General features: G+C 41.1%; 1 protein-coding gene and 1 non-coding gene across 3 annotated transcripts; one reads left to right on the top strand and one right to left on the bottom strand.

Moving 5' to 3' along the window:
* Positions 1 to 787: 787 nt before the first annotated feature.
* nek3 (NIMA related kinase 3) lies at positions 788 to 8,791 on the bottom strand. Of its 2 annotated transcripts, XM_078284274.1 has the most exons (14): positions 8,757 to 8,791; positions 8,458 to 8,589; positions 8,020 to 8,113; positions 7,829 to 7,926; positions 7,625 to 7,708; positions 7,102 to 7,169; positions 6,896 to 6,982; positions 5,443 to 5,497; positions 4,978 to 5,178; positions 3,846 to 3,960; positions 3,056 to 3,208; positions 2,411 to 2,557; positions 1,944 to 2,061; positions 788 to 1,143 (listed from the first exon to the last, which is right to left on the bottom strand). In XM_078284274.1, exons 2-14 carry the CDS (start codon positions 8,572 to 8,574, stop codon positions 1,077 to 1,079), a joined length of 1,404 nt encoding a protein of 467 aa, XP_078140400.1. In that variant the 5' UTR covers positions 8,575 to 8,589; positions 8,757 to 8,791; the 3' UTR covers positions 788 to 1,076. The 2 variants fall into 2 exon arrangements, 1 of the variants encoding a protein (XP_078140400.1); XR_013504938.1 differs by lacking the exon at positions 788 to 1,143 and having other exon boundaries at positions 2,411 to 2,591.
* A 1,010-nt stretch (positions 8,792 to 9,801) lies between these two features.
* On the top strand, positions 9,802 to 9,874 carry trnak-uuu (transfer RNA lysine (anticodon UUU)). The gene has a single exon. It is a non-coding gene; the product is annotated as a tRNA-Lys (tRNA).
* Positions 9,875 to 10,373: the final 499 nt, after the last annotated feature.

The following is a 10,373-nucleotide window of genomic DNA, read 5'->3' as shown; positions in this document are numbered from 1 at the left end:
TCAAGCCTCTGTAATATCTATATCCTGTTGAGCCCAAAATGTCATGGGCGAGGCTTGCTTGTGTTTTTTTTGTTGCCCAACATGTGGTAAGCTATTGTCCGCTTTTCCATGCTGTCTTGTCTACAGACTTGACCTTTTAATTTGAGCATTTTAAATTTGCTATTCAGACGTTTCAGTTTGTCAACACAAACCTCACCGCCAGTGATCAAAGAGGTTCAGTAACAAAAGGGTTTTAACAAAGGCTTAATTACATCTGAGGCCATTTCTATCAGAGCACAGCTTTATTCTCTGAAGTGTTCACATCAGTGATCTCAACTCCATCTAGTGGTAAAACTAATTTCCTCTACTGTCTCTGTATGTCTGCACCATGTTTAGGCCACAGCTAATATAAAAAACAACCAAAGGGTCCAGATGTATGGGTGGACAGCGGATCACATAGAATAAAAGCGAGAGAAACCCGACAACTGAATCTGTTTAGTCTACATTTGATATTGCAGAGGAAATGAACATCAAAGGTATGAGCGGGTTCAAACCAGTGTGACCCCAGGGAGACCCAGCTGCTCCGGGTCTATGATTTCCTGCTTCGCCAACAAGCCAAACAGGGGCTTCCAGACGGCCTCAATCTACTGGGGATGTTATCATGGTAACCTGAACGGTACACAGCAGATGTTCGAACCGAATGAGAGGCAGAGCACGTACACAGCTCAAACATCTTTGCATAAACAGGTTATGTAATAACGAGCCGAAACAATATTAGATTCAGGTTTTACTGAATTTCAATGTCGTTTGAGAGTAGCGTGAACACATAAAACCGCGGGAAAACATTCTCAAAAACTAAAAAATACGATATAGAAAAAGACCATCAGTGCTTAATTTGTTGTAGTGCATTTCAAAACTAGATCTTTGCGTTTGGAAGAAACGCGCTGTAAAAAATTGGTCCTCATTTGTCGAAACAATGGTTCTCAAATATAAATCAAGAGAAATGATCTTGGCATGTAAACAGTTTGTGCTTGTAGTGAATGTAAACAGTAATATTGAGAGCCTTGTGATTGTATAGGCTCCTCAGGAATTTGGCATCAGCGCTCCAAAAACATTTTCTCCAGTTCATCCATCCAGTCGCATGGAGATTCTTCTTCAAAGTCCCTGTGGAGAGAAGAGGCATTCTGTGTCTGTGTTTCCATATAGGTGTGCCTTTATCCAAATGAAACAAATACAGCTTTATACATTTCATACATTCTACGAAGATCCAACCAAAATTCATACGGTACTCTCCATATATATTAATGCTTAATGTGTATGTTAAAGGGGAAATAAGTACGATTTTTACTGCCTCATACACAAAATGATCATAATATATCAGTGGAGGGTTGATCAGTCTGGCTTTCAATACTTTATCAATACTTGTCAATACTTTCCAGCCTGTACTCCAAAAAGCAAAAACTCCCCACCAACTGAAATTCGAATATCTCAAGACATAAAAGCAAATTACAAAGCAATATTACGATTGCAATAGTTTGCACTGTGATATATTATCTCAGTTTCTGTTGGCTGTCTGCTTGGCTAGCTTACTTGTGATAATGTGACTTTATTATTTGTATCAAATACAGGCCAATGTAAGCTGTGCGAGAGACTTGTAGATGTTATTGCAATTCCTATTGGTCGCTGATAGAAGTCAATAGAAGTCATAGATTAGGCTACTTAATGCCCCTTTAACATTTGGCACAAGCCAGTTGTGCATCAATGGGTGTCATGACACAAGCTGTTTTTAAATTTAAAGTAGTTGATGGTATCAGTCTTTAATTTATTTTGACGACTTTAAAAATACACTAAGCATAAATAAAATCATCAAGGATGTTGACTCCTCATGATGTACCAGTGGCGTTATGTAAAATCCGCTCATCATTAGTAATATAGTGTTCCAGCTGTAAGTCAGGTTAACTTACGTGTCCTCATCATCAGAGCGCGGCTCCAGCCTGTCCTCGTCTGCTGCCGCTTCCTGCTCAGGGCCGTCGGTGTCGTCACCCTGCGGTGGGGACAGCGGTCCCAGCAGGGGGTTTTCACCTGACCACAGAGAGACAGTTACAGGTTATATTCTACCACAACAATGTATTCGACTGTAACGACTCTTTCAGGAAGTTAAAAGAAAGCAACGTCTTTTACATCCATTGAGGCTTATTGTGTGCTGCAGTGAAACTATTTATATTACAAGAAAATGATCCACAGCTATGGCATGATAGAAATAGTTCATCTCATCTCATATTACGTATGAAGGCTGACTGTACAAAAGAGTTTGGTTTTCTCACAGTTGAACGAAAGGCTTATGAATTACAGGAATTCCAGACTCCTAGTTTCATTTTACTATATATCAAAAGTACAGTATTGCACATGTATTTAAGGTATTGCGGCAGACCTCCTGTGTGTACTGAATAGGTGCTGAAGGCTGCGCTGAGCTGGACCTTCTCCAGCAGACTGAGAAGCCTCTCAGGAGGATTCCTCTCCCATCGTCTCCTCTGCCGGCGCTCCTGTGGCTTCCCTGAGCTTATGTCCGCTGAGACACCTGGACAAACCGGAATACAAACAGGGTTCCCAAACTCACTTGGACATCAAATTCAAGCACTTTTTAATGACTTTCAAGTTGTTTGGTGAAATTCAAGGACTCAAAATTGGCATGTTTTGAGGTAAAACATGACATTGGTCAAAGTTAGATATGACACAGGCCTCATTTTTACTCGTCATGTCAAGATATCCTAGTGAAATCATTTTAAAACTGCTGCTATATCGACACAAATCTCCATCACAGGGGTTTCCTCAGGATGTGTTGATCCTAGGATGGAGAGCGGTCCAGAGAGCTGAGACATATTGATAAATTTGGGTGCTTTCAAGTACTTTCAAGGCCATCCATTCATTTCCAAAAACTTTCAATGCCTTGTTTTATTTTTCTCAAATCCACAAACTTTTAAGGATTTTCAAGGCCTGTGGGAACCATGTACAACACATTGACAACCTATTTGCTTCTCCTAATATCCTAATATCATCGTTCTTTCATGAGTAGAACCTGTGTGAGTTTGGCCAGTTGATGCCATGCTGTCAGATGAGAGGAGACTGGCGTTGCCCAACATCTGCAGCACGGAGTCCGAGGGGCCGGCAGCCCACTGCTTTCGAGGACCGGGCTCTCCGCTTTCACAGTGGGCCTCAGATGACTCCACTCCTGGGGCAGAAGGAGTGGATACCGTGTTATTTTCCAATAATGAAAAACACAAGTAGTATGAAAAGATAGAAGATTGGTGCTAGCGGAACGTATGAGAAACCAGAGAGGGATCCGAGGCACTCTGTCGTGATAGCAAAAGTCAAAAGCCTATATTTTACATTGGCAAAAAAGGATGTGTTTCAGTGCGAATGAGCTTTTGTAATAGGTTTTTACTTTTTCCATCAGTGCCTCAGACCTTCTTTGGGTTTTCATACATATCTGGTTGTAGCAGTAATACCCAAGAGGCTGCTTTTCACTGTGTTTATGGGTGTGACGATGATGCGGCTAGGCACAGCTAAGTCCTGCTGGCATCGTAAAACCTTTCCATAGTCTTTTTATATATCTTGATGGAATGTAACAGAAATTATACAACCGGTATATACACCACATATCTGCTGGAAAAGAATGTTTATTTTCTCACTGACAGCCCCATGAATTTTCAACAGTTCACAAGTTTCAATATAGACGTTTAATGGAAGAATGACAAAAAAAGAACACCTAAATTTCAGTGACGCGGTTTTCCCACAACCGCAGCAGTATATCCTCTAGTTTACGATGAGAACGAAACTGTATTTTGTCTCTTAACTTCGGACGCTACCTTCGAATGTTGACGTTGTAATTAGACTCTTCTGTCCCAGAAGATTAGCCACCTTCTCCCCCTCTTCTCTTCTCCATCTCCCCTTTCGCCTCCCCTGTTCCTCCGTCTCCATCGCCTGAGAAAGATCCAAAGCAACGCAGTAAATCAAAACCATAACATGAGTTACGCGGCCATCTGAACTAACACCGGCTTGTCAAGGGTCAGATCCCACGTAGGGTCACCGCAGCTGGGAATGTTGTGTAAGACCTTGTAGCCAGTGCGAAGTTTAAATTCTAAATTTTACATCAGGTCATGACAAAATGTCATTCTGATGGATTGGGCAGCGGTAAAACGACTTGAGTTATTGTCACCAGGCAGCTCAGTCAGCTGACCACAGTGAATGGTGTTCCTGGTATTAAAAAAAGACAATAGTACGCATGCGTTTTGCACATTTTTTGTCATTTTTCTGTACATATGGTGCCTCCGTCCAGGGTTTTATGTAGATTCTGTATATATGTTATCTGTAAAATGAATATAAGGTGTATAGTTTGTTTACAATGCACCTGTACAGGCCTGGACTCTACACATATGTATGGCCTTCTATAGACATTTTGCACATCATGTATATGTGCTGTAAATTCACATATCAGTGTTCTTCTTGTTCCCATATCACATTGTTATATTAGGCATTGTTATACACTACCAGTCAAAAGTTTGGACACACCTGATTGAATGTACTATGTTTTTCATTCTCTTAAAGCCATTTTGATCTAAAGGCTTATGCTCAAATGCTTGAAATTTGTTTCTTAGACAAATATAAATAGTGAAGTTGATCCTATGTGTGAATTTCTTTCCAAAGCCTTTGCCTTTCCATCAAGGCAAAGGGCGGCTACTTTAAAGAATCTAAAATATAAGATAGTTTTGATTTGTTTAACACTTTTTTTGGTCACTGCATAATTCCATTTGTGTTATTTCATAGTTTTGATGTGTTTACTATTATTCTAAAATGTAGAAAATAGTAAAAAATAAAGACAAATGTGGTGTGTCCAAACGTTTGACTGGTAGTGAAATGTTTATGTTATCACCTATTTCATACAATATATTTCATATTTTTGGTAATACTTCAGTCCGCAAGTGGTAACTACATTTTTACCTGGGAGGGTAGATGGCTACGCAGGAGTCTGGAAATCCGGTGAGAGGTGAGGATGGTGTGGAGGGACGGCCTGTCCTTGGGGTTTGTCTTAAACATCTGCTTGACCAAATAGTGCAGCTCGTAGGGCAGGTGGCTGGGCAGGGGAGGGTAGGCGCCTCTACACACCTTGAGAATCAGACTCTTCCAGCTGGATGCCTGGAACTGGAGACAAGAGGGGAACGAACTGGATGAGCATCTCTGGGAACACAAACCCCTTCCGAGCCACAAAAAATACACAGCAGATAATTCGACTCAGCTGAAGATACTGGACCCGCCGTCATTTCACAACAATGGCTTGCAGTATCTCTCGCTGCACGGCGAGATGTCAGCAGAAAGTATTCTATACAGTGATTCATTGACAGTGTTTGGAGAGAGGCCCGAGAGTCAAAGCGGCGGTATGGAGAGAGGAGAGAGGAGGGGAAGTACCGGGTGGCGCAGGGTGCAGAGCTCGTACAGGACGCAGCCCAGAGACCACACATCACTGCAGAACACACAAACACACAGAGGGTTATTCATGCACGCCAGACGCTCGTCATTTCTTGGCTAAATCAAAAAAAATAATACAAGACTGAGTAGCCTCCACATCACACAAGTCATCTTGCTTTGTTTAGGAATAGTACAGATAGGAGTACACACCGGATATCATTTTGTAGCATTGCTGATGGTATTACAGCTATGTTAATATATATATATTCAGAATATGCAATGAACATGAACAAAGCACTTTTAGCCTCCATCTCAACCCTAATTTTTTTCGGTTTTTGTGTCAACAGTGATAAGGCTGTACAATGTTTCCTGCCCAAATGGCCCCAGCCTCAGCCAGCTAGGAGGGAGCTGAAGCAGGATGCCTGCATTGTTTATACGTACTATCCTGGACTGCTTTATGCATTCCTGCCCTCTGGTCTGTTCTGTAAGAGTGTTCTCAGACTGGGTCCACTTGGCTAGTTTGTTTCGAGTACGTTTACCTCCTTGTCACGGTTACTTCTGACAAGTGTGAAAGTGAAATCACGACCTGTTCCAAACGAAGCCTGGCAGTCTTTGGCTCGACTGCAACCGAGATGTGAACAGAGACCAGGAAACGAGCTCAACAGTGCGGCATGTTTCACACCCATATTTTGTTGTCTGTTACCATAGTTACGTCCTTCGCGTGCCATGAATCATAACGGGACAGATATCGCTTGACACCTGACAGTGTGAAACCAAACATGACAGCTATACAAGCGGGACAGGGCTCGTTTGTACGCTTTTGGTTTTCGGTTTCGGACCCCGTCAGAAGCACCCTAAGACTTTTGGTTAAAGTGTTTCCTGATCTGCAGTTCTGCATATTATCTGAATATGCGTCAGCACATATGACACATTTTCTGTATGCATGCAACCTCCATAGTGATGCTGAAACAAAGACAATAATACTGTACACATTCGCTTTGCACATTGTCATATTTCTGAACATTTGGTACCTCCATCTGGGGTTTTATATACCTATCCAAATTTGTTTTTATACAATGCATCTACAGTAAGTATGGCCTTCTATAGACTTGCTAATGCGAATACAACACACATTTTGCACATCATGTATATTTGCTGGCAACTCACATATCAGTTTTCTCCATATGCCCATATCTCATTGTTAAATATTCCTAATAAATCTACTGAAATGTTTATGTTTCCACCCATTTCATACTGCACATATTTCATATTTTTGCTAATACTTTCATATTGTACATATTCTGCATTCATTCTTTTCTTTGTCTCAGTACAATGTACTGCTGTACTGCTTTTATTTTGCACACTCTAATGGGGACATTAGTCCAAACTCTTCTTATCTTATCTTATATGAAATGGAGCAACCAGCCAAACAGCCAAGGAAACATAATCATACCTCTTATTGTTGTATGGCTTGTTGTCCCAGATTTCTGGAGAGACATAATATGGCGTCCCAACATATGTGTGAGCGTAAGCCTTTGAGCTGCAGCAGAGGACACAATTACAGAAACGATGAGTCAAAATCGAAATATAACTAGAGCAAATCAAGCATAGTGCATTAACTTAAAAAAAGTATAAATTGCTGCTTTGCTCTTCCTGTACCTATTCAGAACACAAGCGGAGCCAAAGTCCCCGAGCTTGATTGTCCCATTATCTGTCAGGAAAATGTTCTGGGCGAGGAAATGAGAGAGAAATGATGACTAAACATGAAAATAAAAAAGAGCAGCCGACCATGGGACCATGATGATATTGTGTATAACTGGGAGATAATGTTGTGATCCTATCTCGATCAGCAATTTTACCATTGCTTATTTTACTCCGCAGCGCTCATACTGATGAGATTCCATCAACATGCAGCCAACCAATAAACGAAATTAACTACTTTTTGTTGTTCTGACTCAGAGGGCATAAAGAAACATAAAGAAAATCAGATCTTCGCCGCAAGTTTGTAATGAGTTTTCTGTGTGTGACCTACGCCAAAATTCAAAATAATAATCATTTTCTGGAGGCTTTATCACCAACTAAAATGCAAAATCCATTAACATTTATGTATGTATGGACATGTATGGAACATGTATGGGTGTATGTAACATAATTATACACTGTAACTTCAGCAACACACTACCTTGGCCTTCAAATCTCTGTGCAAAACCCGTTTATCATGGATGTGCTTCGTACCAGTGCACATTTGAGCAAACCATTTCAAGATCTGAAAAAAACACAGCAAATCAGAGTCAGAGAAACTAAATCTACAGATCAAAAACAAAAGAACAAATCAGTAACACGACCATTTAAATTGTGTGAATAGCTTCAGGAAGTCGAGGCCTACATCATCGACTGAGAACAGGATGGTTTTCTGTTGCCGGATCCTCTGGAGCAGGTCTCCTCCGCTGCAGTACTCCATGACGATACACAGGTGGCCGTCAGCTGAACAAACACAATCACAATGCCTATTCTGCACTCATAAACCATAATAACTGCATTACGGCAAAATGTCATGATCATAGCATCTGTGAATACCTTCAAACGCCTCCCTGAAGGCGACGATATGAGGATGTTTCATCCTGGACAACAGGACCGCTTCTCTCCTCGAATTCTCCAATTTGGACTGATTCTATAAAAATGCAAATATGATGAATGCATCGCTGTTATGCAAAACAAACAGCCGGTTCTCTACGTTGGCAGTGATCTCGCAGTTATCTGCATGGGATCACAATGCAAATAACATTTCCATATCAGACCCAGGCTATGGCACAACAGACTGGATTCAAATACAGTTCAGTACAGTGGCATAAAAATGAGTTTATTGGGGAGTTTATATTTATTTTACTTATTTCTTTTAGACAGAAAGACTTGTTGGTGTTTGCTGGAGATCCAGTTCAAATCCAGTTAATTCTGTTACACCAGAGATGAGGATAAAAACTACATGCACATCATTATCTTTGTTTGCACACCTACCTTTGGCAGCAGGATCTCTTTGAGCACATATTTCTCCTGACTGTTTTTACACTGGACCAGCAAGGCCCTGCCGAAAGACCCTTCGCCTATCACTTTTTGGAGTGAGTATCTCTCCATGGTTCCTCTCTGAACCTTTTAGAGAGACAAAAACACAAACCACCAACACTTACAATGAGTTAAATCCGTGTATGAGGCCTCTAAAATGTAAAAAGTCATTAAACAGTTCACTTTATATTAGGATTTTTTGTTTAGTATATAGTGTTGACATACAGACAGTTATAATATGAAATGTAACGCACAGTGAGGCATAAAGCACCAACAACCCTGTATCCCAGACGCGCGTTCGGTTAGGTGCCACTTCCTTATTATTGTATGACGTAGGCAAAACGTAGCTGTGCCGCACCGACTGGCCTCTAGATGGCAGTAGATTATAATCCCTAAACCCTAATCTGATTGATGGAAGGTTTTTAATGTATTTCCCCCAAAAAATTATGACCAAAATAATGTTATAATGATTCAACCTTCTTCACCGTTGGTTTGATAATGGATTATTGTTCCTTGGGGCGTTTATATATAGTTTTTTACTGTTCTCTCTTTTATATGACTAACTGTATTTTGAATTCATATATTGTTGTGTGCTGTGTGCAATTTATGTGTTTGTCATGATGCTGCTTTCTTGGCCAGGTCTCCCTTCAAAAAAGCGATTCTAAATCCCAGTGAGACTAACCTGGTTAAATAAATGTTAAATGAAAATGAATAAATAAAATCAATAAAGGAGAGTACATCAAAATATGCATCATTTATAGTACTAAAATGCTAAACTGTGCACTTAGCTCGAATACCTGAGAGAAATACAATGAAAAACGTCTCAATCACACTATGTCTTCTCTCACAATTGAAAGCAAAAAGAAAAAAGCTCAGCCTCCACATATTAACTCATTAGAGAATTTATTGTAAAAAATCAAGGCAGATCAACCGCAGTCGCGCTGAACACTGAACGACTCTCCTGCCTCCTGACCTGATCCGATCCTACGGGAAATTGAAAGTGACCCGGTGTGGTCCGGGTCAGTGTTTCTCATCTGGCGGGTCGGGACCCCGCGGTGAGTCGCGAGCTGCTCTGACAGCCTCACCGATCAGGCGCAGCCCGGGAGGAATGGCGCTGTCCGCCCGGGTCATGGCTCGGTGCCAGAGGTAACATGTTGGTCATGATGAAAAGGCAATTGAGAGTCGTGATACTACTATACAGGGATACTGTGGATGAAGTAATAACGCAGCATGGCTCGTGTGGAGAGGAAACCGTGCTGCTCGTGTTGTTTAATGATTCCGCCTCACAAGGCACCAAGAGCCCGGATAGCTCAGTCGGTAGAGCATCAGACTTTTAATCTGAGGGTCCAGGGTTCAAGTCCCTGTTCGGGCGACAGAAATTTTAAACAGGAAAGAAGTAAAAATCATCTTTAAACCGGCGAGTGTGAGAAGAAATAGTTGAATCAGATAGAAAGTTCACTTGGAAGAAATAGTTGTGTCTGGAACAAACTTCAGCTGAGTGTGTCTACTCGCCGCCCTGCGTCTCAAAACTCACCAAGCACTTTGTACAAAAACTGAATTAGCCCACAGAGTTGTATCTCAACTTTCCTCAAAGTGCTAGAAGTTAACGGGACAATCTTTCTCCAGCTCCAAAAAATAAAAAAAAGCATAAAATGTCCATCAAATTTCTCCAAGCAGCGTAATTCAAGTGTTCTGAAACCAAACGACTGCACCGTGGGCGTAAAAGTCCAATATTCTCCTCATTATCTCCTATATTTTCCTCTTGCGGAAGACTCTGCTTGCTACTTGTAGGAGAGACCAGACAATTTTCATGGAGGAAAATATAGGAGATAATGAGGTATAAATATTGGACTTTGGGACCCACAGTCTAA

Source organism: Centroberyx gerrardi, chromosome 6 (genome assembly GCF_048128805.1).
Source record: "Centroberyx gerrardi isolate f3 chromosome 6, fCenGer3.hap1.cur.20231027, whole genome shotgun sequence".
Taxonomy (NCBI): Eukaryota; Metazoa; Chordata; class Actinopteri; order Beryciformes; family Berycidae; genus Centroberyx; species Centroberyx gerrardi.
This window is presented reverse-complemented; position numbering and strand designations above follow the sequence as displayed.

What these genes read in the sequence shown, in the direction of transcription:
- nek3 (XM_078284274.1), bottom strand. Translation starts at nt 8,574, where the DNA reads ATGGAGAGATACTCACTCCAAAAAGTGATAGGCGAAGGGTCTTTCGGC. An exon ending in AAGCCATACAACAATAAGAG is followed by an intron (nt 5,498 to 6,895) that starts GTATGATTATGT and finishes TGTGTTCTGCAG; the next exon opens with TGATGTGTGGTCTCTGGGCT. An exon ending in CTATTCAGTACACACAGGAG is followed by an intron (nt 2,062 to 2,410) that starts GTCTGCCGCAAT and finishes CTCTGTGGTCAG; the next exon opens with GTGAAAACCCCCTGCTGGGA.